Here is a 26,608-nt window from a genome sequence, read left to right as displayed (position 1 = left end):
AAAAAAAAAAAAAAAAAAAAAAAAAGAAAAAAAAATTCTGATGACTAAAGATTAGCTTTTGAGGACCCTTAGTAAGGTTTGTTCAACCAGAGGCATCACTTTTGAAGACATGGGCCAGTATTTATTTTGTTTCCAAAATTTTAGATTCGGAGCAGTAGAAAATGATCACACACTTCACGATATATCAGTCTTTCAGAGAAGACATAGTCCTTAACACTTGTTGATGACTTTTAAGTTGATTCTCTTTCAAACAGACTTTTTTTTCTTTAATCCACAGGTTACGGTTCTTGTCCGCGTGAATACACATGGCTCTGTTACGAAAAAGTAAGATTACAACTTTTGAAAATAATGATTTAAAAACAGATTATTTGGGGAGGATGGTTTTGAGGCTTGGCCTTGGCTTTTTTCTTCTTTCTTGGATTGTCTTTGATTTTCATGGATAGTTTTCCCACAGGCACTTTTTGGCATCATCATTTCTGGATGATTCCCATGGAGAGTTGTTCAGTATTTTAGTCAGAAGTGGACTTATCGGCTGGGCACACTGGCTCACACCTGTAATCCTAGCACTTTGGGAGGCTGAGGTGGGCGGATCAGTTGAGCTGGGGAGTTTGAGACCAGCCTGAGTAACATGGCGAGACCCCATCTCTACAAAAAATACAAAAATTAGCCAGGCGTGGTGGCGGGCACCTGTAGTCTCAGCTACTCAGGAGGTTGAGGCAGGAGGATCACTTGAGCCTGGGAGGCAGAGGCTGCAGTGAGCTGAGATTGCACCACTGCATGCCAGCCTGGGAGACAGAGTGAGACCTCGTCGCAAAAAAAAAAAAAAAAAAAAAAAAAAAAAAGAAGAAGAAATGGAAGTGAACTTACAACAGGGATCATATAGTTCTATAAAACTTGCAAAAATAACGCATTTTCTCATTCGGAATAAATATTCATGTTTGTAGTTAATTTAGCATTTGTAATTTGTGATTTTGTATTCTTAGTCTTAAAGAGTCACCTCAAATCTTCAGACCCATCAGAACCTGGATTTGCCTCTGATTTTAGATCCAGTAGTTTGTGAATTTGAGGAGAAACATAGTAACCTAATTCTGTGACCGTCAGGGTGGAGTTGCCAGATTCAGCAAACATAGACACAGGACAGGACAACCAGTTAAATTTGAACTTCAGATAAACAGCAAATAATTTTTTAGTATAAGTATGTCCCAAATATTGCATGAGACACACTTGCCTGGGTAATTTTTGTATTTTTAGTAGAGACGGGTTTTCATCATGTTAACCAGACTGGTCTTGAACTCCCGACCTCAAGTGATCCACCCGCCTCAGCCTCCCAAAGTGCTGGGATTACAGGCGTGAGCCACCGTGCCCGGCCGTGGCAGGTGAATATTAATCGAACCTGTTGATAAACTGTAGAATTTTGTCCATTTTCTGCTTCTCTATAATTTTGTTTTAAACTGAGTCTGGTATCTGATTGTCCCTGGCTGAATCTGATAATCCATTAAGGCAGAGAGGAACTGGGTGTCAGCAAAATAGAATCACAGCCTCAGGATGTAGCTTGGGAAGGCATCCATGGAGATCCATGGAGACTCTTTTACAAATGGGAAGACAAAGGCATAGAGACCAAAAAATAGATGCATATGAAGTCAATAGATTAAGTCTCTTGATGCATAAAAATAATAAAAAATAATACAGGCTGGGTGCGGTAGCTCATGCCTGTATTTCCAGCACTTTGGGAGGCTGAGGCAGGTGGATTGCCTGAGTCCAGGAGTTCAAGACCAGCCTTAGCAACATGGTGAGACCCCATCTCTACTAAAAAAATACAAAAAAATAGCCAGATGTGGTGATGTGTCTATAGTCCCAGCTACTTGGGAGGCTGAGGTAGAGAATCACCTGAGTTTGGAAGGTTGAGGTTACAGTGAACCGAGATCACACTGCTGCACTCCAGCCAGGGCAACTGAGGTGAGACCCCATCTCAAAAAAAAAAAAAAGATAAAATAAAATAATAACAACAGTGATGCATAACCATTTGTAAAGTCTTTATCGGGCCTGCATTGCCTTGGTTAACTCTCAAAACAGTAGTACAAGGAAATGCTCATTATTACAATCTCCATTCAGCAGATAAGCACACCAAGCTCAGAGAGGTTAAGATACCCCTCGGCCATACAGCTAGGAGGTGGTAGAAAGGAGATTTGAGTCTGACTTCAAATTCACACCCTCTTCCCTTCTACCAACTTTTCCCAAACTTTAGGTAGGTGTGCACTACACATGCCACCATGCAACTTCTCAATTTTTCATCAGTTGTGTTCCTTCTGTCCTAAACATTGCTTAATATTTTCTTTAGGCCATGCACAGTGGCTCACGCCTGTAATTTCAGCACTTTGGGAGGCCGAGGTGGGCGGATCACCTGCGGTCAGAAGTTCAAGATCAGCCTGGCCAACGTGGTGAAACCCTGTCTCTACTAAAAATACAAAAATTAGCCAGGCATGGTGGTGGGGGCCTCCCAGCTACTTGGGAGGCTGAAGCAGGAGAATCGCTTGAACCCAGGAAGCGGAGGTTGCAGTGAGCCAAGACCGTGCCATTGCACTCCAGCCTGGGCAACAAGAGCGAAACTCTTATCTCAAAATAATTTTTCTTTCTTTGACTAATTTTAAAATTTATACTTCATAATAGAAAGTTTTATCCTTACTGTAAATGAAAACAGAATGATCACCTATCATTAAAAAAAAGGTAGCTTTAAACACATATACAATTAGAAGAATGTGATTCAATTCTGGGTAGCTTTTGTTGTGTTCTTGCACATAAAATCAGAAAGACTGACTTTCTCATATGGTGATTAAGTATTAATGCTATGAACATGAACTTTCTCAGTCATTTCATGCACAACCGGTGCTATGTGTTCCATATTCAAGAAAACACTGTTTTACACCACTCTACTTCTCAGCAGATCCCAAGGGCCAACATCACTGGAACAAACAGACCTGGAGGCTTGGAGGCATTGGAGTCTTCTGTTTACCCAGGGCAAGAATGTTTCCTTCCTTCCTTCTTTCCTTCCTTCCTTCCTTCCTTCCTTCCTTTCTTTCTTTCTTTCTTTCTTTCTTTCTTTTCTTTCTTTCCTTCTTTCTCTCTCTCTCTCTCTTTCTTTCTTTCTTCTTTCTTTCTTTTCTTTCTCTTTCTTTCTTCCTTTCCTTTCCTTTCCTTTCCTTTCCTTTCCTTTCCTCTCTCTCCTTCTCTCTCTCCTTCCTTCTTCTTCTTTTCTTTTCCTTTTTCTTTCTTTCTCACAGTCTCCCTTTGTCGCCCAGACTGGAGTGCAGTGGCGCAATCTCAGCTCACTGCAACCTCCACCTCCCAGGTTCAAGTAATTCTCCCGCCTCAGCCTTCTGAATAGCTGGGACTACAGGCATGTGCAATACTTGGCTAATTTTTGTATTTTTAGTAGATGGGGTTTTGCCATATTGGCCAGGCTGGTCTCAAACTCCTGGACTCCAGTGATCCACCCTCCTTGGCCTCCCAAAGTGCTGGGATTACAGCCATGAGCCACCACACCCGGCCTGCACATCATCCTTGACCAAGGGTTGAATTAACTGAGAAGCAACTGTGTCATAATGGCTAAGAACATGTATTTATAATTACTACTGGCTCAAAAGAAGAATCACATAAATTCAACAAAATAAAAGCCACATACAGCAGACCCACAGCTAGTATCATACTAAATGAGGAAAAACTGAAAGCCTTTCCTCTTACATCTGGAACACGACAAGGATGGCTGCGTTTCACCATTGTTATTCGACATTGTACTGGAAGCCCTAGCTAGAGCAATCAGACAAGCAAAAGAAATAAAGGGCATCCAAATAGGAAAGGAAGAACTCAAATTATCCGTGTTTGCAGATGATATGTTTTTGTTTTGTTTTATTTTGAAAGAAAGGTCTTGCTCTATTGCCCAGCGGTGTGATCTTGGCTCACTGCAACATCCGCCTCGCAGGTTCAAGCAATTCTCATGCCTCAGCCTTCCAAATAGCTGGGATTACAGGCATGCACCATCCCGCCCAGCTAATTTTTGTATATTTAGTAGAGATAGGGTTTCACCATATTGCCCAGGCTGACGTTGAATTCCTGGCCTCATGTGATCTGCCCACCTCAGCCTCCCAAAGTGCTGGGATTACAGGTGTGAGCCACTACACCTGGCCAATATAATCTTATATTTGGAAAATTCTAAAGACTCCAGCAAAAAACTGTTAGAACTGATATACAAATTCAGTAAAGATGCAAGACCCCTGAGCAACAATAGTGTTCCAGGTTAATTCTTTCTGTTTGTTTGTTTTTGTATTTGAGACAGGGTCACCTAGGCTGGAGTAATCTTGGCTCACTGCAGCCTCCGCCTCCCAGGCTCAAGCTATCCTTCTATCTCAGCCTCCTTAGTAGCTGGGAATACAGGTGCATGCCACCATACCCAGCTAATTGTGTGTGTGTGTGTGTGTGTGTGTGTGTGTGTATGTGTGTGTGTGTGTAGACAGGGTGCCACTCTGTTGCCCAGGGTGGTCTCGAAACTCCTGAGCTCAAGTGATCCACATGCCTTGGCCTCCCAAAGTACTGTTATTACAGGCATAAGCTACCACACCTGGCCAGGTTAATTCTTTATATGCTCTCTGCTTATAGAAAGGTCTCAGACACCACTCCTCTGTGTCATGGAAGGAATCTACTCACACTACCATCCTAAACTTTGTCACGTGATTTCAGGTTCGTCGGTTCAATGTTAATGTGTTTCCATTTCTATTTCAGTTAATCAGGTGCTGCTGTTCCTTCTGATTGTGACCCTCTGTGTGATTCTGTATAAGAAAGTTCATAAGGGGACTGTGTCCAAGAATGATGCAGGTGAGCGGACATGGAATTCATTGAGTTGGGATACCCAGGAATGTGGTTTGAATGTGTTCCTCTAGGTCCTTTCAATAGCTGGGTTCAGGGACAAGTGACAGCTTGGTCAACTCCCAAAGACCTGCTAGTAGAATATCCACCCTAGGACACCTTTTCAGTTGAGACCTAGGATGGTCAGTGCTATTCAAACTTTAGCATGTGTGAGAGTCGCATGGAGAGCTTGTTAAAACACAGCACTGGGCCTGCCCACGAGGTGTAAGATCAGTAGGTATGGGGTGGGGCCTCAAGATTTGCATTTCCGATAAGCTCCTGGTTGAGGCTGATGCTGTGGGTTCTTGGACCACAGGGTGAGTGCACTGCTCCACATACCATCTCTTTGGAGCTTCTAATGACTTTGCTTATGGAAACCGCCCTCTCTCTCCTCTCGCTGCTGGTTCATTCCCGTCAGTGCAAGTCAGCCTCATAACTCTCAACTTGAAAATGGCCCTTCATTGGCCCTGTATTCTCTCCCAGCTGTACTGAGAGCTGTGTTTCCGCCCTTGGGGGTGAATTGCCTGAGATGGCACATTCACAACTCCAATGCACACACAAAGTCAACCTCCATAAAAATCAAAAGCACTGTTTATTACATTTTTAATTAATTAATCAATTTTTTTTTTAAGACAGAATCTTACGCTGTTGCCCCAGCTGGAATACAGTGGCACAATAGCAGCTCACTTCAGCCTTGACCTCCAGGGCTCAAGCAATCCTCTGGCCTCAGCACCCCGAGGAAGTTGAGACTACAGGAGTGTGCCACCACATCCAGCTAATTTTTTGTATTTGTTGTAGAGATGGGTTTCGCCATGCTGCCCAGGCTGGTTTTGAACTCCTGGGCTCAAGCTGTCCTTCCACCTTGGCCTCCCAAAGTGCTGGGATTACAGGCATGAGCTACCATGCCCAGCTGATTTACTTTTTATATCAATCAAACAAATATACACTTATGGTCTGGCAATGGTGGCTCACACTTGTAATCCAGCACTTTGGGAGGCTGAAGCAGGAGGATCACTTGAGTCCAGGTGCTTGAGACCAGCCCAGCCTGGGCAACAAAGCAAGTCCCCGTCTGCATGCACACAAAAAATTACCTGGGCATGGTGGGGCATGCCTATAGTCCCAGCTACTTGGGAGGCTGGAATGAGAGCATTACTTGAGCCTAGGAGGTCTAAGCAGCAGTGAGCCCTGATAGTGCCACTGCACTCCTGCTTGGATGACAGAGTGAGACTCTGAATATAGTTACTTGGTGTGTTACATACATTTATTTCACAGTTTGTTTTTTTTTTCAGCCAGACACTTAGGGACTGGAAACACAGCAGTGAACAAAACAACATCCCTATTCCCAGGAAGCTGGCATTTCTTTCTGATTATATTTTGTAATTTAAAATTCATTTAAAATAATTAAAACATGTATAATCTGATCTAAATGAACATAGAATCTGCAAAGAGAATGATTTTCACACAAAGACATATATACAAAAGCTCTTAGGGCATCATTCATGGTAGCCCCAAACTGGAAACAATTCACATGTACATCAACTAGTGAGGAATGCAAAAAATGTAATTCATCCCACACAATGAAATACTTTTCAGCAGTAAAAAGGAACAAATGACTGATACAAGCTGCAATATGGATGAACCTGAAAAAAAATTATGCTAAATAAAAGAAGTCAGACCCAAAAGACCATATATTGTATGAGTCCATCTGTATGAAATTTCTAGAAAGGGAAAATCTATGGAGACACAGAGCAGATCAGTGGTTGCCTAGAGCTGGGAGTGGGAATGGATTGACTGCAGACCAGCCAGCTCAATGGAACTTTCTAAAGCTGGATCGTGGTGATGGTTGTGCAATAAATTTACTAAACACCATTGAACTGTACACTTACAATGGGTAAATTGAAAAAAATCTGTATTCGTTTGCTTGGGCTACCATAACAAAATAGCACCGACTAGGTGGCTAGACCATAGACACGTATTTTCTCTGGTTCTGGAGGCTCTAAGTCCAGGATCAAGGTGCGAGCTGGTTTGGTTTCTCCTGAGGTCTCTCTCCTTGGCGTGCAGATGGCCGCCTTCTTGCTGTGTCCTCACGTGGCCTTTTCTCTGTGCTGCACTCCTGGTTGTGACCCTCAGCGTGATTCTCCTCTTTTCCTCCTCTTATCAAGACACCAGTCTTACTGGGATAAGGCCTACCAAATGACTTCATTTTAACTTAATTGCCTCTTTAAAGGCTCTGTCTCCAAGTGCACTGACATCCTGAGATGCTGGGAGCTAAGATGTTAACAAATGGACTCTGGAGGACACAATTCAGTCCATAGCAGTATGTATACCTCAATAAGCTGTTCTAAAAGAGAGAGAGAGAAGGAAGTCACATAAAGACGAATGTCGTCTGAACTGACTCCACTCTTCACGCTTCAATCCCTGCTCATAAACCAACACATTCGCTCAGCTAATCCCACCACAGACTCCCTTCTTCAGGGAAGGAAGTGGATAGGGTTTAAAACAGTTGTTAAAACAGCTCGAAAGAAATGCACATCCTGACTGACTAATCAGACCTGTACAGAGAAACAAAGCATTTGGACCACATGAAAGGATCCGTTATCACATGTTTATCCATTCCGTGTTAAAATTTTTAAAAATCGATGTTATAAAATACCATTCAAACGAATGTAGTGTTGGCATGGAAGAATGCTTGTGGTATGTTAGGTGGGAAAAGGAAGTTGCAGAAGAGACTGAAAAATGATTCCATTTTGGCTTTTAAATAATAAGTGTTTAAGGTATATATTCTTTTTTTTTTGAGACAGAGTTTCACTCTTGTTGCCCAGGCTGGAGTGTAATGGTGCCATCTTGGCTCACCACAACCTCCGCCTCCAGGTTCAAGTGATTCTCTTGCCTCAGTCTCCCAAGTAGCTGGGATTAAAGGTATGTGCCACCATGCCTGGCTAATTTTGTATTTTTAGGAGAGATGGGGTTTCTCCATGTTGGTCAGGCTGGTCTCAAACACCTGACCTCAGATGATCTGCCCACATCAGCCTCCCAAAGTGCTGGGATTGCAGGTGTGAGCCACTGCGCCTGGCCCAGGTATATATGCTTTAGTATTACCATGAAGAAGGGTTTAGGTGGCACACACCACACTGGTTGTGTTATATATTGTTATAAAGCAGAGGTCTACTTTCGGAGTGGGAGTGAGAGGTCTGCAGAAAACAGTCACAATTTACCAAATACTCTTCTCTTTGGGCTGAAATTTTTTCAATAATTGCATATTACTTTTTATAATTTAAAAAAACATTAATTCAAAGAACTAGTGTTCTAAGTTAATGTCCAGAGGTCCTGTGAAGTCCTATGTTCAAGTAAAACATGGCAGCATTCTCTGTAATATCTCCATTGTGACATTGCATGTAATCTCCCAATACTTTTCTTGTGATTAGTGTGCTGGTCACTCACAGCTGTCCCACTTGGGGAGAGGTAAGCTGATACACTTGGCTAAAACAATCCTTATTGGAAATGAATTCTGAGTCATGGCATTAGGAGAGCGGATTTCCTTTCTTCTAGGAATAGGCGTGGCTTGATCAGAGCTGCTTATGGAATGGACGAAGGCAGTATCATTTCTATTCCATTTTGCCAGCATTGTGATGTTTACTATTTTTGTTAGGCACAAAATAGTTTCCTATAGCCAACCTTTTAATGCTTTGGCTCAGGCACCAGTTGGTACAATGAATCCGAATAGTGGAGCAGATAATTCCTAAAGAAACTGCAAGGATGGAGCATTGATGACGAAGGTACAGTTGATAAGCCTTTCTGCCACATTTCTCCAGTGTGCATTTGTCCTTCTTTCTGTCCAGGGCAAACTTTTTGGCAGAGAGCAGCATTTTTGCCTTAGGTTAGTGCTCAGTGTCTCTATCTGGCAGAGGCCCCTAAGGAGCGTGGCAGTGTCATGTGTTGGCAGCAGAGCTGGACACTCAATGTTTGACCTTCTTCTGGAGTGTCCCCTCTTTTATGAGGACACTTTCCTTTTACCTTCTGCTTCCCACTGTCTGATGAAGGCCTCTGCCTGAGTCTGGCAGCCAGGCACAGCCCCAGCTTTTTGACCCTTCCCTCTTATTCCTCAAGGGCCCTGTTTTCTGAAGCTCATTCATCAATTCCATTTAGTTCATTCCAGCAAACTTTCATTAAGCACTTCCAAAGTGCCAGACTCAGTGGGGATAGTATAATGAGCTTATAGTTTAGTGGAGGAGACAGACACATAAATAGATTCTTCCAGTGCATTGTGGCAAGTGCTCAAATAGAGATATCTAATATTCACTCATCTGTTCAGATTGTATTGAGAATCTACTATGTGCCAGGCACTAGGACAGCTGCAGAGGATACAGAGATGAACAAGATACCCGTCCTCACAGAGCTCCTAGTATAATAGGAGAAAGAGGGAAGACATGCAACCAAATAAATTCCAATGCAATTAATAAATTCAACCATAGGCAAGGCCACAGCATAGAGAAGATGTGTGTTAATTTGTGTAGGGAGCTGTTAAAGGCTTCCCAGAGGATCTGATGTTGATACTGCATTTGAAATGACTATGTAAGGGTTAGCCATGCAGAAAAGGATATTGAAAACATTCCAGGCATTGGGAACATCATGTGCAAAGGCACTAAGATAAGAGTAGTGTTCAGGGAACCACGAGGAGTTTTGTGTTGCTAAAATAGAAGGAGGTGAGGCTGGAAAAGTGAGCAGGGGCTAGATCATAAGGGGCCTTGTGTGCCAGGCGAAGAAATGTGGCTTTACCTTTTAGGAACCAATGAGGAACTTTCCAGCAATGAAGAAACATAGACAAATTCGCATTTTTAGCAGATCACTTCACGGGCAGCAGGTAACATGTCACATGATACCTCCATAACATTATAACTTAGTCCAAAAGGAATAATCCTTAAGAAACTTTCTTTTGGGTTTGTTTATGAAAATAACTCATGGTTTGTATTAGTCTGTTTTCATGCTGCTAATAAAGACATACCTAAGACTGAGGGAAAAAAGAGGTTTAACCGGACTTTCAGTTCCACATGACTGGGGAGGCCTCAGAATCAAGTGGGAGGCAAAAGGCACTTCTTACATGGCAGCAGCAGAAAAAAGTGAGAGATGCAAAAGTGGAAATTCCCTATAAAACCATGAGATCTCATGACATTTATTCAATACCATGAGAACAGTATGGGAGAAACCACCCCCATGATTCACATTATCTCCCACTGGGTCCCTCCCACAACATGTGGGAAATATGGGAGTACAATTCAAGATGAGATTTGGGTGGGGACACAGAGCCAAACTGTATCATTCCGCCCCTGGTCCCTCAAAATCTCATGTCCTCACATTTCAAAACCAATCATGCCTTCCTAACAGTCCTCCAAAGTCTTAACTCATTTCAGCATTAACTCAAAACTTCACAATCCAAAGTCTCATCTGAGACAAGTTCCTTCTGCCTATGAGCCTGTAAAATCAAAAGCAAGCTGGTTACTTCCTCTTCCTAGATACAGTCAGGGTACAGGTATTTGGTAAATACAGCCATTCCAAACGGGAAAAATTGGCCAAAACAAAGAGGTTACAGGCCCCATGCTTGTACAAAATCCAGCAGGGCAGTCAAATTTCAAAGCTCCAAAATAATCTCCTTTGGCTCTAGGTCTCACATCCAGGTCATGCTGATGCAAGAGGTGGGTTCCCATGGTCTTGGGCAGCTCTACCCTGTGGCTTTGCAGGATACAGCCTCCCTCCCAGCTGCTCTCACAGGCTGGCATTGAGTGGCTGTAGCTTTTCCAGCAACAGTGCAAGCTGTCAGTGGATCTACCATTCTGGGATCTGGAGGATGGTGGCCCTCTTCTCACAGCTCCACTAGGCAGTGCCCCAGTAGGGACTCTGTGTGAGGGCTCTTACCCCACATTTCCTCTGTACTACCCTAGCAGAGGTTCTCCATGAGGCCCCCGCCCCTGCAGCAAACTTCTGCATGGGCATCCAGACATTTCCATACATCTTCTGAAATGTAGGTGGAGGTTCCCAAACCCCATTTTTTTACTTCTGTGCACTCAGAGGCTCAACACCATGTGGAAGCTGCCAACGCTTGGGGCTTGCACCTTCTGAGGCCACAGCCCAAGTTCTATGTTGGTCCCTTTCAGCCATGGCTGGAGTGGCTGGGTTGCAGGGCACCAAGTCCCTAAGCTGCATACAGCACAGGACCCTGGGCCCAGCCCACAAAACCATTTTCTCCTAGGCCTCTGGGCCTGTGATGGGAGGGGCAGCTGTGAAGACCTCTGACATGCCCTGGAGACATTTTCCCCATTGTCTTGGGGATTAACATTTTCCTCCTTGTTACTTATGCAAATTTCTGCAGCCAGCTTGAATTTCTCCTTAAAAATTGTTTGTTTTGTTTTTTTTCTATCACATCGTCAGGCTGCAAATTTTCTGAACTTTTGTGCTCTACTTCCTTTATAAAACTTTATAAAACTGGAATGCCTGCTTAGAAATTTCTTCCACCAGTTATCCTAAATTCTCTCTCTCAAGTTCAAAGTTCTACAAATCTCTAGGGCAGGGGCAGAATCCCCCTGGTCTCTTTGCTAAAACATAACAAAAGTCACCTTTGCTTCAGTTCCCAACAAGTTTCTCATCTACATCTGAGACCACCTCACCCTGGACCTTATTGTCTATGTCTCTAACTGGCTTTTGGTCAAAGCCATTCAACAAGTCTCTAGGAAGTTCCAAGCTTTCCTACATTTTCCTGTCTTCTTCTGACCCCTCCAAACTGTTCCAACCTCTGTTTGTCACCCAGTTCCAAAGTTGCTTCCATATTTGTTGATATCTTTTCAGCAACGTCCCACTCTACAGGTACCAATTTACTGTATTAGTCCGTTTTCATGCTGCTGATAAAGACATACCTGAGACTGAGAAGAAAAAGAGTTTTAATAGGACTTACAGTGCCACATGACTGGAGAGGCCTCAGAATCATGGCAGGAGGTGAAAGGCACTTCTAACATGGCAGCAGCAAGAGAAAGTGAGAGATGCAAAAGCAGAAATCCCTGATAAAACTATCAGATCTCATAACACTTACTCACTACCATGAGAACAGTATAGGGAAAAGCACCCCCATGATTCACATTATCTCCCACTTGGTCCCTCCCACAACATGTGGGAATTATGGGGGTACAATTCAAGATGAGATCTGGGTGAGGACACAGAGCCGTACCATATCATGGTTACTTTAGTCACTTTGGAAAGTATAAGAAATATAAATAAAATCAAAATCACTCCTAACTCCATAAATAGACATAGGTCCATTTGCAAATATGTATGTATCAAATTGTGATCAAATACTAGAGAGAATTTTGTATTCTTTTCCTCCTTAACAGTGTTTTATGAGCATTCTCTCATGTCAGTATATATATTGCGAAAACAAAATTATTTTAGCGGTGGAAATTTCAGATGCAGTAGCTAGCTGGTAGAAAAGATGTAGAAGGGGAAAGAGGAGGCCATTCAACGTGTCTTAAATTACACAAAACATAGTACCTGGTAGTTAGTTTCAAGAAATGTTTATTGAATGAAATATCAGCTAGAACTACCCTGGACCTCAGGGATAGAGGTTTTCCAAAAAGGATCTGGAAAGAGAAGGGGCAGGGGGAGAAAGGGGGTGGAGACACACACACACACACACACACACACACACACACACACACACAGAGAGCTTTAAGTAAAAATCAGATGAGTACTTTATAGTGGATACTGGATACTCTACTTATGGATCATTATTCTTCTCCATGGCTGAAAGTTGTATTGTGACTGTAAAGTATGATGTTATGGCTTTGGTATTTTATAGCATAGCCAGGCTCAAAAGAAAAATTATTTATCTTGTGCATTACTCATGCTCTTTCCTTTACCTCCTTCCTCTTGCTGTCAACGTTTGAGAAACTTGACTAGAGTGGGGATAGGAGAGGGAAAATCACGAGTATCTTATAGCAGTGTAGGCAAAGTAAATATTCTGATGCAGGGAAGAGCTGAGGACTGTTGGACAAATGAGGCTTTTCAGTTCTTTCTATGTTTTTTAACTGTGTGTGTGTTTTAGGCTAACCAATTGGCTCCTGTAAGATAGCTCCAAAATAATAGATTTTGTGTTATGATCAAAAGGACTCGCTGTCTGATGTGCTAGAATCCAACACTATGACCCCGGGTTCTGAGAAAAGCAAAGCTTTTTCTTGTAAATCGACTAACAAGGAGACAGGAGCTTTTAAGGCAGTAATTTTATTAGAAAAGGCTCAGGGGTGGATTCTGGGATTAGTAGGTGATTGATGGAAGGGAAGAGGAGGTCTAAAAAGTCCTGGGGCATGCACAGTTATCTCTTCATGCTACCTCATGGGTCTCATGTGCAAATCTGGGAGGAGTTAGTATGAAACACGGGGCGGAAATCCAAGCTGTGACATCAGCAAGCTTGTTCTGAACAAACTTCAGTTGACCAGATTGGCTCCAACTGATTTCAGCCAGTTTCTTAATCTCAGAAGGAGAGAGAGTTTCATCATTTCAGCAATTTTTTTTGTTCTAATCTATCATTCTGCAAACTCAAGAATTTGTATTAGTCATTGGTTTCTTTAACTCTTTGGGAGTATGGTTTCAATAGTGACATAAACAAAATAGAAGTTTATTTCTTCTCTCAAGTATAAGTCTGATGTATCAGTTCCACAGTTATCCAGATCAAGATCCCGTCTATATTATAGTTTCGGTGACCTCAACAAGTAGCTTCCATCTTGTAGTGTAAGCTGGCTACTCTAACTCCTGCCATCATATCAACAGTCCACCCAATGGGAAAGGGGAAAGGCAAGGGGGTAGGTGAGCATTCCTTTGAAGGGTAGACCCAGCAGTGGCACACATTACTAGCATCCCATTGGTCAGAACTCAATCATATAGAGCTGCACGGGAGTCTGGTAAACCAGTCTTTGTGGTTGGCTATGTGCCAGCTAAAATTCCAAAGTTCTTTTCTAAGGGAAGACAGAACGACTAGATATTGGAGAACAATCAGCAGCCTCTTCCACACTATGCCATCTTCCCCCAGGAGTGTGGAAGATGCATTAAACTGGCTCTACTGTGAAATTCTTTCATGTTCCAAGACACCAATTTTGATGTTTCCAGATGATGAATCTGAGACTCCTGAAGAACTGGAAGAAGAGATTCCTGTGGTGATTTGTGCTGCAGCAGGGAGGATGGGTGCCACTATGGCTGCCATTAATAGCATCTACAGCAACACTGACGCCAACATCTTGTTCTATGTAGTGGGACTCCGGAATACTCTGACTCGAATACGGTAAGTTGTGTCTTGCAGACTTCGGCACTTTCTGTTTCCTTCCTCCCTCCCCCCACTCCTCACCTCACTCTCCTTCTTCTTCTTCATCTTTCAGTCTTTCTTTCTTTCTTTCCCTTTCCTTCCTTTCCTTCCTTCCTTCCTGTCCGTTTCCTGTCCTGATCCTTCCTCCTTCCTTCCTTGTCCCTCCTTCCTTCCCGGTCCCTTCCCTCCCCTCAGCTTTGCCTTCCTTCCTTCTTATCCTTTCCGTGCGCCGGGTGCGGGTCCTGTGGGCCGCAAGCGCCGCGCCTGTCCTTCCTTCCTGTCCTTGCGGGGTGCGGCCGGGGGTGTCTGCTCATTTCGGGTGGTGCTTGGGCCGCGGGAGTCGTGCGTGTCTTTTTCTTTCTCTTGTCGGGGGGGGGGGGGGGCCCCGGCGGACCGGGGCCCTGTGGGGTGGCGGTTTTCTTTCTTTTCTTCCTTCCTTCCTTCCTTCTTCCTTCTTTCCTCTCTCTTTCTTCTTTCCTTCTTTTCTCTCTCTTTCTTTCTCTTCTTCTTCCTTCCCTCCTTTCCTTTCCCTTTCCTGTTTCGCTTTTCTTTTCTTTCTTATAGGATCTTGCTTGGCCCAGACTGAATGGAGTGTGCAAGTCAAGCTCACTGCAGCCTTGACCCTCCTGTGGCTCAAGCAGTCCTTCTGTTTCCACCTCCCAAGTAGCTGGACTACAGGTCATTGCTACCACAGCCCAGTTCTTATTTTTTAATTTTTTGTGGAAGCTTGTTTGCCTAAGGTTGATCTTGAAAAGTCCTGGGTTCAAGCAACCTCCTCCTCCATACTCCCAAAATATCTGGGATTACAGTGTAACCACCCCACACGCTGGCCTCTACTTTCCCTTATAGTTTCTGCCTTAAAATAGATTTCCTTTATTTTGGATCTTAAGAAGACAAACAGAAAATTAAAAGAGTTTAAACAATAAAAAAAGAAAGATAATTGTAAATTTGTAATGGAGTATGTCTCTCGAGGCCCAGAAATCATCGAAGCAAGAGAGCGACAATGTTGACTGCAATACACTGAAAAACTTTACAATGATGAAAAATACGAGAGGGAGAGGGGGCGAGTCATACAATAAGGAGGACGAGAATTTTTGTGGGTTTGTTTGTTGTTTTTGTCCGTGAAGAAGGTCGGGCGGGGGGGGAGGGGCGCGAGGGCTGAGTGGCAGGGTGGGTGGGGGAGCTGCACCTGCAAGCTCCGCCTCGGCGCGGGCGGGTGTCAGCACGGATGTGCGCGGGTTTTCTGCCTGCAGCCTCCACGAGTAGTCTGGACTTACAGGGCGCCCGCCAGTTACACCCGCCAATTTTTTTGTATTTTGGTGGAAACGCGGCGTTTCACCATGGTTGCCAGGGAATGGTCCGATCTCCTGACCTCGGTGATCCACAGTCCGCCCTCGCCTTCAAAGTGCTGGCGATGTAACAGGCACTTTGAGCCCGATCGCTCTGCTGGACCAGGACCAAAGTAATTTTTAACATCTATTATAACAAAGAATTACTAATCCAAAATACAGAATTGTTACAAAAATTTAAAAAATAAAATGTTTAAAAAACATAGTTACAAAAATGGGCACAGAATATAACGCAGACAATTCACAGAGAAAAACATACAAAGGCCAATAAACCGCTGAAAAAGGTATTTTAGCTGGGTGAGATGGCTTTACTCTTATATTTCCAATACTCTTGGGAGGCCAAGGAAAAGACGACTTGGGTCAGGCTCCGAGAGCAGCTGGGCAAACCAAGTAGCAAGACCTCTGTCTCTACCGAAGAATTTTAGAAATTACGCCGAGGGTGGGTATATTAGCTTCATGGAGGCTGAAGGTGGGAGAATCCCTCGGAGCTCAAGGAGTTTGAGCTACTGTCGCAGATAAGATTGCATGCCAACTTAACTCCACCTGGGCAACAGAGTGAGACCTTGTTTTCAGCTAGTAAAATAATCAACATAAGGTGCTAGGCGCAGTGGCTCACTCCTGTAACCTAGTACTCTTGGGAGGCCAAGGCGGTCGCAGATCACCTGAGGTCAAGAATTTTGAGATGACTAGCCTACTCGGGAGGCTGAAACAGAGAAAATGGCTTGAACCCCGAAGGCGAGCCTCATGAGCGAGGAGACCGGCCCACTGCACTCCAGCCTGGCGGCGGCAGAGCAGACTGCCATCTCAAAAAAAAAAAAAAAAAAAAAAAAAAGAATTTGAGACTAGCCAGGCCAACATGGCGAAACCCCGTCTTTATTAAAAATACAAATTTGCTGGACATATTGGCACTTGCCTGTAATCCCAGTTACTGGGGAGGCTGAGGCCGGAGAATGGCTTAAACCCAGGAGGTGGAGGTTGCAGTGAGCTGAGATCATTGAACTCAGTTGAGATCAGCTGAGCCACTGCACTCCAGTGGCTCCAGGCTCACTGAGATCAGCTGAGCCACTGCACTCCAGCCTGGGTGACAGAGTGAGACTGCATCTCCAAAAATAAAAAATAATAAATAAAGTTTTCCTATGTTATTAATACGAAAATGTGAATTGAAACATTTTTGCATTGTTGAAAATGAAAATAAAAATGAAAACATATATGTCACTTCAGTGACATAATTCTTCACTCATCAGGTTGGCAAAAATTAAACAGAACAACAGTACCCAGTGCAGGCAAGTGGACATGCTTATTCCTTATTTATACAATGTGCATTTTCTAAGTTGGTAAAGCATTTGGCAAGGTCAATACGGCAATATCTATCAAAAGGTTGTATGCATATATAATTTGACTCACATGCCGTTTCCTCTTCCAGGAATCTGTACTACAAAAATTCTAGCACATATTACCAAAATATGTGTACAACAATGCTAGTTTCAGCATTATGTGAACTAGTGAAAACATTTCAAAGTGCTGAAATGTCCACCAATGGAAGAATATTTAAATGAACTGTGAAATATGATCCAGATGTTAAAAAAAGAAGGCACTCTGTCTAAACAGACATAGGAGATTCCCAAGGCATATTGTTAAGTGGAAAAAGCTAGTTGCAGTATAACTCGTATAGTATGATCTACTTTATGAAATTCAAAACCCCTAACTATAAGTGTGTACATGAACATGTGTTTCTGTGAAGAAAAAGAACTGGAAAGCTATCAAATTGTTAACACTGACTATCTCTTGGGAGGACGGAGGAATCGGGAGGGTGCTGATGAAGGGAAATTCAGGGTGTTTCAGTATTATTTGATCATTCAAAAGGAGAATATATTTACATACTGCTTTTATAATTAAATGTTTTTGTAGTGGTGCCATCAGGAGGTACTGAGATCTGTAAGGTGTTTTCCTGTAATCTAAATGGCCCTTGGCTGCCCTGGGTTTTGATGTGTTGTGTATGCTTTCTGGTTTTCTGTCTCATTTCTCACTCTCCTTATCATATTATTGCTCATCATTCACTTAGCCTGTTGTTAACAGTCCATTAACTATCCATGGGTATGAAAACTAGATAACTAAATCCAAAAGGATGGCATGTATAAGGTTTCTGGGGAAGGGTTTGTCCTTAGCAAAAGGCATGAGCCTCATGACTTTCTGACTTTGGCCAGTGGCTGTTTCCCAGTTCTTGCTGTCCAGTCTACTCCCTGCCCCCTTTTACATATTTTAAAGATTTTTTCATTGAAGTAGAATCCCAAAACAGAAAACTGTATAAATCCAGTGTGCAGTTTACTGGATCATCACAAAGTAAACACACTCATGTAACATCCAGCATGTTCTCACTAACAGTATAATCAGTCTTTTTAAGTTTGCCATTTTGATTAGTGTCCAGTGCTATCTAGAAATTTGAGGTTTCCTTATTTCTAATGTCATTGAACACTTTTCCCACACACTTTGTAACCATTTGGAAGTAAGTGTTCAGGTCTCTTGCCTATTTTTCTGTTAGTCTATCTTTTTTTAATTGATATGACCAATTATTTTTTCAGATTTTGCAGATCTAAATTTTGTTCACATTTAATTCTTTTGTTGATTTTTAGTCAACAACAAATACTACCCTAGGTGACTTTAGTCATTGGACATTTTATTTTGAGATTATTTCTACCAAGAATCTCATTATGAATTGGATACAAGACAAAAATTCTGCAAGACCAAGAAAACAGAAGGGGAGAGGGAGGGGGAAGAGATGGGGAATGAAGACAGATGGGGAAGATCAAGGGACCAAATCAAAGAGACAAAGGTAAATTCAAATCAGCCTTGGAGTCGAAACCACAGAGTAAAAATGACTTCGATCAAAGTTGAGGGTTCAGAATGTCCTGTTTCACAACATTTCAGAGCTGTTACCACATGGCGAAGACAGTACCAGCAATCACAGATGCTGCTTTATAAGAAAGAACACTTTTCATTCTTCCTGTTTCCTGGGGAAATTATTTGGATCTGGGGAGACATTTGGTTATTACTATTTTGCTTCATTTCCTTTGCAGAAAGAGTTACGTGATTGAGGGGAAAAAAAGATTTAAAGTCACACCAGATGGGGATAAAAGTCAGAAGGATTTATTGGACTAAACTCTACTAAATTTACACACATTTTAATTTTAACTTTCTAGGGAGGCAACAGATTGACCCTGGGGCAATAGGCAAACGGAGGAAAGAATTGAAGGGTATACTAGAGGGTTTTTGGTCATCTTTTTAGAAAATGGATTGAACATTCCAAACTGAGAGAAATAAACTTCAAAATCGTGGAATTCAACCCGATGGTCCTCAAAGGGAAGATCAGACCAGACTCATCGAGGCCTGAATTGCTCCAGCCCGTAAGTAGGGAGCACACAGGTGCTGGGGACAGTCCTTGGTGAGACCTATGTTGAGTAAAGGAGTGCTAGTCACCGGGATGCATGTGGAATATTATTTTTGAAGCCTTGTGGTGTTGATCTCCGCCAAACTCTGCTTATGTATAATTTATAAGCCAGCTGCTACAGAAAGGATGTAAGATGGTTTATAGAAGCACAATGAAGTTTATTAAAGAAGAAATGAAGCGTTAAAAAAAATGTAGAATGCATTTACAGGTGTGAATATGTCTGTGGGGGTGGGAGCTGGAGGAGGGCGAGGTAGCTGAGGCCAGGAAAAAGTATTCCAAACCCACCAGCTGTTGGGATATTTAACTATGATTGTACGTTAAATCTGCCTCTGAGTATCCGACAACTAAGAAAAAACAGTAGCATGATGGAGTATATACTTCCTAGTACTGACTAAGATAATATATTCAGGAGACACCAACTCTTTTCCTAGCGTTGGGAATCTTAAGGTATTTTACCACAAGAGTTCTTACCAAAGGGACCCTCTCTTGCATAACAAGTGGTGTTTTTGGCCGGACGCGCTGGCTCGTGCTTGTAATCCCAGCACTTTGGGAGTCTGAGTGGGAAGGATTGCTTGAGCTCAGAAGTTTGAGACCAGATTGGGCAACATATTGAGACCCCATTTATACTTTAAAAGTTTTATTTAGTGACCAAGCATGGTTGCTCACGCCTGTAATCCCAACACTTTGGCAGGCTGAGGCAGGCGAATCACGAGGTCAGGAGTTCAAGACCAGCCTGGCCAACATAGTGAAACTCTGTCTCTACTAAAAATACAAAAATTAGCTGGGTGTGGTGGCAAGAACCTGTAGTCACAGCTACTCAGGAGGCTGAGACAGGAGAATTGCTTGAACCCGGGAGGCAGAGGTCGCAGTGAGCCGAGATCATGCCACTGCACTCCAGCCTAGGCGACAAAGTGAGACTCTGTCTCAAAAAAAAAAATTTTTTTTTAAAAATTAGCTAGGCATGATGGCATACCCCTGTAGTCCTAGCTACCTACTCAGGAGGCTGAGGTGGGAGGATTGTTTGAGCCTGGGAGTTCGAGGCTGTAGTGAGCTGTGATCATGCCACTGCACTTCAGCCTGGGCAACAGAGTGAGACCCTGTCTCAAAAAAGAAAAAAAGAAAAGAGTGGTGTTTTTGATAGCAGTTTTACAGAAACTGCGGCCACCTTCTACATATGATTGTTACTTAAATTCATCCCTGAAAATTTACTTAATTCTGAGACCTCTGTCCATGATATGGTCTCTCCCCAGTTCCAGATATTGTCAGAGTACAAGCTAAGACTTCAGATTAAGCAATGTTGTCAGTAATGAAACTTCGAAGTTCCTACACACAGGTCATACTGCTCCTTTTTCTGGTTCAAGGAGCTAAAAGGTTGAGCTTGCTGTTGGGATGACACGTGTCTGTGTGTGTGTGTGTGTGTGTGTGTGTGTGTGTGTGTGTGTGTGTGTATATTTAAGGCTGATTTAATTGACAATTATCAACATTACTGCATGTAGAGAAAGGCAGGTGATTTGTGCCGTAAAAGATTGACTAAGGAGCCTCTGTGACTCCCACTGCAGCAGTTCACAGAGATGAAAGTAGCAACAGCCTCAGCACTAGGGGGTTTGGATCTAGGAGATCGGCTGATCCGCCAGCGCTGGCTTCAGCCCCAGGCCTCAGATAAGTTGGGCACTGGGAAGCTCAGATGAGACATCTTGCTAGCTCCTGTTTCATTCCGCTCCAAACCTGGAGCTGAGCGGAGGCCATGGTCAAAGCCGACTCTCCAGTACCCCCAGAAGACACTAAGCCATATGCCTCTCCCCCACCATCATTTCTTTTGTTGTTTTAACAGCTGAATTTTGTTCGATTTTATCTCCCTCTACTTATCCACCAACACGAGAAAGTCATCTATTTGGACGATGATGTAATTGTACAAGGTACTCTCGCTAACTGCCAAGAACACTTGGAAAAGAAGCAGCTGATAAGTAGAATAACTGTCTCTCTTCATTTTTCAAATAGCTAATTGCTCAGTGAGTTTTGACTGCTTATTTAAGTTGTGAGTACAGTATTGTTGTAAATGTGGAAGTATTTTGGAAACGGGTTGATACTTACCGAAACAATCCAGTTTGACTCTGATTGTCAAAACCTGCAATAAATAGCTTGGTAGCCTTTCCTTTCCCTATATCCCTATAATGTATGGAAATGAAGTGTCACAGATGACAGTCTTAGGAGTGAGCTAAGTTTTGGTGTTTAAATGTTGTGCTCTGTCTCTTCCACTACAAACAGGATACGCATTGGTGTGGTACCTACTGAGCAACAGAAATAAAGAAATTAGATCAGTGCCAATTTGAGCTCATCATTAAGTGGCTTTCTAAATCTGTAGGCACGACTCTTACTAAATAAATTGTCAAGCCACTTGAAATCAGGGATCCAATACTCTTCTCCCATAGCAAAAGCAAGAACTGTTTAAGCTCTAAGGCTCTATCTAGCCCGAAAACAAATGCTATAATGTTTTCATTGCTGGTGTTTCTAAATTCAGGTGATATCCAAGAACTTTATGACACCACCTTGGCCCTGGGCCATGCAGCGGCTTTTTCAGATGACTGCGATTTGCCCTCTGCTCAGGATATAAACAGACTCGTGGGACTTCAGGTGGGCATATGCTGTCTCGGAAGTCCTCCCTTCACCCTACAACTCTGGCCCCTTCTCCCCGCTCTGCAACTCAAAATGAGTGTAACCTCCATCTTGAAATCCTTATGGGCCAGTCTGGACTGCTGGGAGGCGGAACAGTACAGGGGTCTGGGACTTTGGGTCATATCTCAGCTCCATGCCTTACCAACTCTGGAGTGACTTACTTTAACCCTGCGAAGTCCCACCTTCCTTACCTGAAATATGGGAACAATCATGTCTACTTTGTTGTGTCTTTGTGAGCAATAATGAAATAACATGATGTCCAAGTGTCCAGCATGAAATAAAAGCTCCAGAAATGATCATTGTTACCTAGGTGGCTCATCACCATGCTCTCTGTCAGAGATGATGTTTTCTGTTAAAGAGACTTGCTGAACCATTGGTTCTATTTTCAGAGTTTTGACCATCGTTTTTAGCCCCCTTCCAGTAGAAGAAAATATTGATTTTGTTAAGGGTAAAGATCTCCTTACTCTGATGGAACTGAGGAAAGTTGAACCTACATGCAATGCTGAAACCGAAGGGGTAGCTTTGAAATAAGAGGTGTTATTAAGAGTTGAATGCTGTTTTTCAAAAAAGCTTCTAGCAAATAATTTTATGTGTGTGGCATTTTAAGGCACTTCAAAGCATAGGCTCTGCGACCAGATTCGATTTTGTCAAAATCTTGGCACTATCACTTGGCAGTTTTATGACCTCAGGCAATTTACTTAGCCAGTTGTTTCTACCTCATTTGTCAAACAGAGGTAATACTAGTACTTCCCTTGTAGTTATTGTGAGGATTAGTTAGTACATACAAAGCTATTAGATGAGAGTAATGAGGTAGTACATGTAAAGTTCTTAGAAAAGGACTTGGTGCATAGAAAGTACTCAAGTATTTCCATGACTCCTGTGTGAGGTTTGAGAGCATCACATTAAGGAATTATAGATGATGACAGTCTAGATGGGTGAAAGAATGTGTATGTCCTGCCCCATACTACATTCATTCAAAAACTACTTATTGAGTGCTTACTCTGTGCATGACACTGTTTTAGGTGCTAGTAATACAGTGACCAAAATGAAAACTCTTGATTTTGTGTGTTTCACATTCTAGTGGGAACAGACAGACAGTAAACAAAATATTTAACAGAGGACTGGGGTGGAGGCAGGGCTGTATTTTAAATACGGTAATCAGGGAAGGCTCCACTGAGATTGTGCTGTTTGAATCTAAACTTGAAAGAATCGAGGGAACCACTTGTGCAGGTGGTTAGGGGGGAAACCCTCCAGGAAGTGGGAAGAAGAAGTGTAAAGACATTGAGGCAGGGGTGAGTCTGGTTCATTAAAGGTGGTCGCTGTTGCTGAGGGATCAAGAGGAGAATAACAGGAGTTGGAGAGGTATTGGAGGGTCAGATGATACAGGGTATGACAGGCCATTTTAGGAACTCTGGCTGCTTCTGTGAATGAGATGGGAAGCTATTGGAGGAGCTTAGAGGAGATGAGTGACCTAGAGACAGAGTGGTGTGGAAAATAGTGGAAGCAAGGATACTGGTTAGGAAGAACTTGCAGAAATCCAGTGAGTGACAAGTATGGCCTGAACAGGAAGGTAGCAGTAGTGGCAAGAGAAGTGGTTGGCTTCCGACATTTTGAAGATGGGACCAACAGGATTTGCTGAAAGATTTGGATGAGAAGAGAGTGAGAAAAAAGGAGTCAAGGAGGACCTAATGACCCCGGGTTTTTTGCCCAAGTAACTAGAAGGATAGAGTTGTTGCCACTGACTGAGGTGGGGCAGATGCAGGGAAGCAGGTTTGGGATAGGATTGGGGTCAATTTTGGGATATAAGTTGGAGCTGCCTTACTAAGCATCTGAAAGGAGACGTTTGGATGGCAGATGTAGCAGGAGTTGGAAGTCCAGAGGAGAGGTCAGGGCTGTCAGATGGGTGACATTTAGAGCCATGAGACTGGACAAGGCTGTTTATGGAGTTATTGCTAGAGAAAGGCACTAGTGCTGCACTCAGACCTAGGGCATTCAGCATTTAGAGGTTGGAGAAATGAGGGAAACCAGCAAAACAAACAAAAACAACAAACTACCAAGTGGCCAGTGACACAGGAGGAAACCCAGAGATACTGCACAAAGGTTTCAAGAAAATGATCATTTTCCAGAAACAAAAGATTCACTGGTCAAAAGCATGCACATCCTGTTCCCTTACAGAATACATACATGGGCTATCTGGACTACCGGAAGAAGGCCATCAAGGACCTCGGCATTAGCCCCAGCACCTGCTCTTTCAATCCTGGTGTGATTGTTGCCAACATGACAGAATGGAAGCACCAGCGCATCACCAAGCAATTGGAGAAATGGATGCAAAAGAATGTGGAGTACGTGAAGACTTCTCTACCATTTTTTCCATGCTTGGAAACAAAATCATTCAGTTAATTTTCCACGCGTAGTTCAAGGGTTAGAAATATTTCACAGTCATCTGAGGTCAGATTTTCTTACAGAGGCAATGTTAAGAAAGAAAGGGGGCAGTCAATGAAAATCTTTCCTCAAAAGATATAAATCAGAGGAATCAAGATCCTGTGGAGTGAGGAGTCCCTGATTATACATTTTCCTAGTAAGCCATTGAAAAATGTGACTTGAATCTTTTCCACCCAACAATCTTCATTTATCTTAGTTGAGTTTCCCCTTCCAACATAGATTCTTATTAAGGATTATTATATAAAATCAACTTTGCTTTTTAAGGTTTTTTAAAATTTATAATTTTTTATTATCAGAGTTTTAAAATAGAGACGATAAAAATAACTCTAATACAAACACGATTATCACATCATTGTATTGCCTAGCAGTCTTGTGCATCTGGATATTTTAATACCATCATAACCTTGAATTTGCAAGTAAAGTTATTCTAAATAATGTAGGATTCGAATTTGATCTCCTGTGACTACTATGTAAAACCTTGGGGGTTAAAATGGCAAAATATTAATACTGTTAGTCTAGGTGATGTATATTGGAGTTCATGGTATTTTACTATTTTGTGTATGTTTGACAATTTTCAAAATGGAAGTTGGGGGAGAATGAAAGGCCGTAAGTCTTAGTACATAGTGGAAGAATGTCTTACATCATTTACAATATTAGATTCGACTTTATCTGAGTTTGTGGGGCCTCCAGGCCAAATGTTGTTTTTCTATTTCATTTCTTAGGGAAAACCTCTATAGCAGCTCCCTGGGAGGAGGGGTGGCCACCTCCCCAATGCTGATTGTGTTCCATGGGAAGTACTCCACAATTAACCCCCTGTGGCACATAAGGCACCTGGGTAAGTATTTTAGAAAAACGATTTAGAAAACGCAAATGTCCTTTTTTTTTTTTTTTTTTTTTTTTTTTTTTTTTTGAGACAGAGTCTCGCTCTGCCACCCAGGCTGGAGTGCAATGGCATAATCTTGGCTCGCTGGAACCTCCGCTTCCCGGGTGCAAGCAATTCACCGGCCTCAGCATCTTGAGTAGCTGGGATTACAGGCGCGTGCCACTACGCCCGGCTAATTTTTGTATTTTTAGTACTGATGGGGTTTCAACATGTTGGCTAGGCTGGTCTCAAACTCCTGACCTCAGGTGATCTGCCCACCTCGGCCTCCANAACACTTGCACTGTCAAAACTTCAAAACTTTATGGAACTGTCAAGCCACACTTTTACTTTCTCTTGCAGTAACTTACAGTGGACAAAACCAAATAAATTAGCATAATGGCTTAGGATGAATTCAGAAAGCTGCCATTAAAATTTATCCTTTAAAAAGCAGTTGACTCTGTTCTCTGTGAGTTCCTTAAGTCTTTCATTCACTACACAAGTGTAGGGTTTAGAGTATGAATTGGAATCCCAACTATGATTTTGGGTAAGTTACTGAATACATATAAATGGCTTAGCGTAGAGCCTAGCATAGAGGACACATTCACATCCACTCTAACACATGCCACCATCCCTTATCCAAAACCCCTGGGCCAGACCTGTTTAGAAGTTTAGAAAGGGTTTGGATTTTAAAAAGGTAATGTGGTGCTGAGTAGGATCTAGGTTTTACTGCCAAAGAAGTTATTAAAAAACCTTTTCTTTTCAGACCTTTGGGGATTATTTTAGAATTGGAGGCAATGGATATGGACTTACATTTACCAACTGTCCATTACATTGCTAAGAACTGGACTAGGTTCTGTTAAGGAAGGTGAATATTATTTCTAATTTCTCACAACCACCCTGCAAGGTGTTATGTCCCATAATCTTTTTTTTTTTTTTTTTTTTTTTTAAAGGATATAATTGTGGAGGCTGAGTTCCTGTTTGCTCTCGATAATTCTGTGGATTGCTTCTGCATTATTACCAGAATCCTCTCATTTTCCTGAGCATGTGTATGCACAAGAGTGCCACAAGGAAGTTAGTGTTCTGTCTGATTTGATTTAGAGTCATGTTGGGTTCAACATTAGGTCAAATATCAACCTTTCCATGTGCAGATCCCATCAAAGTAGGTCTATTTTTAAAAATGTGTAGGAACAGTTATGCAGAGCTTAGATCAATAAGGTTGCAACATTTTATGATCTTGAGACAGAGACTTAGAATTACATTTTATGAAACATCCAACTTAGACCAGGCACGATGGCTCATGCCTGTAATCCCAGTACTTTGGGAGGCCGAAGCAGGTGGATCACTTGAGGTCGGACCAGCCTGGCCAACATGGTGAAACCACATCTCTGCTGAAAATATGAAAAATTAGCTGAGCATGGTGGCACACGCCTGTAATCCCAGTTATTCGGGAGGCTGAGGCAGAATAGCAGCCTAAACCTGGGAGGCAGAGATTGAAGTGAGCAGAAATCATGCCACTGCACTTCAGTCTGGGTGACAGAGCTAGACTCCATCTCAAAAGAAAAAAAAAGAAAAGAAAAAAAAAAAAAAAAAGAAAAGAGAGAAAT

The 26,608-nt window shown here is 42.6% G+C and overlaps 1 protein-coding gene across 9 annotated transcripts in view; it reads left to right on the top strand.

The window, feature by feature from the left end:
• Positions 1–26,608, top strand: part of GLT8D2 (glycosyltransferase 8 domain containing 2) — a 75,752-nt gene that overhangs the window by 47,013 nt on the left and 2,131 nt on the right. For 8 of the 9 annotated variants that reach the window (XM_017895313.1, XM_017895314.1, XM_017895310.1 and 5 more), the window contains 8 exons: positions 278–324; positions 4,774–4,866; positions 14,041–14,212; positions 18,866–18,983; positions 20,859–20,943; positions 21,546–21,658; positions 23,876–24,042; positions 24,865–24,977. In XM_017895313.1, the coding sequence (XP_017750802.1) occupies positions 306–324; positions 4,774–4,866; positions 14,041–14,212; positions 18,866–18,983; positions 20,859–20,943; positions 21,546–21,658; positions 23,876–24,042; positions 24,865–24,977 (880 nt within the window). In that variant the 5' untranslated portion in view covers positions 278–305. Of the gene's footprint in view, positions 1–277; positions 325–4,773; positions 4,867–14,040; positions 14,213–18,865; positions 18,984–20,858; positions 20,944–21,545; positions 21,659–23,875; positions 24,043–24,864; positions 24,978–25,954; positions 26,076–26,608 lie in introns of all 9 variants that reach the window. The other variant, XR_001889778.1, reaches the window with a different exon arrangement.

The sequence above is a fragment of the Rhinopithecus bieti genome, unplaced genomic scaffold (genome assembly GCF_001698545.2).
Source record: "Rhinopithecus bieti isolate Rb0 unplaced genomic scaffold, ASM169854v2 scaffold_24306, whole genome shotgun sequence".
NCBI classification, from domain to species: domain Eukaryota; kingdom Metazoa; phylum Chordata; class Mammalia; order Primates; family Cercopithecidae; genus Rhinopithecus; species Rhinopithecus bieti.
Note: the sequence above shows the minus strand (reverse complement) of the source record. Positions and strands in the feature narration are given on the sequence as shown.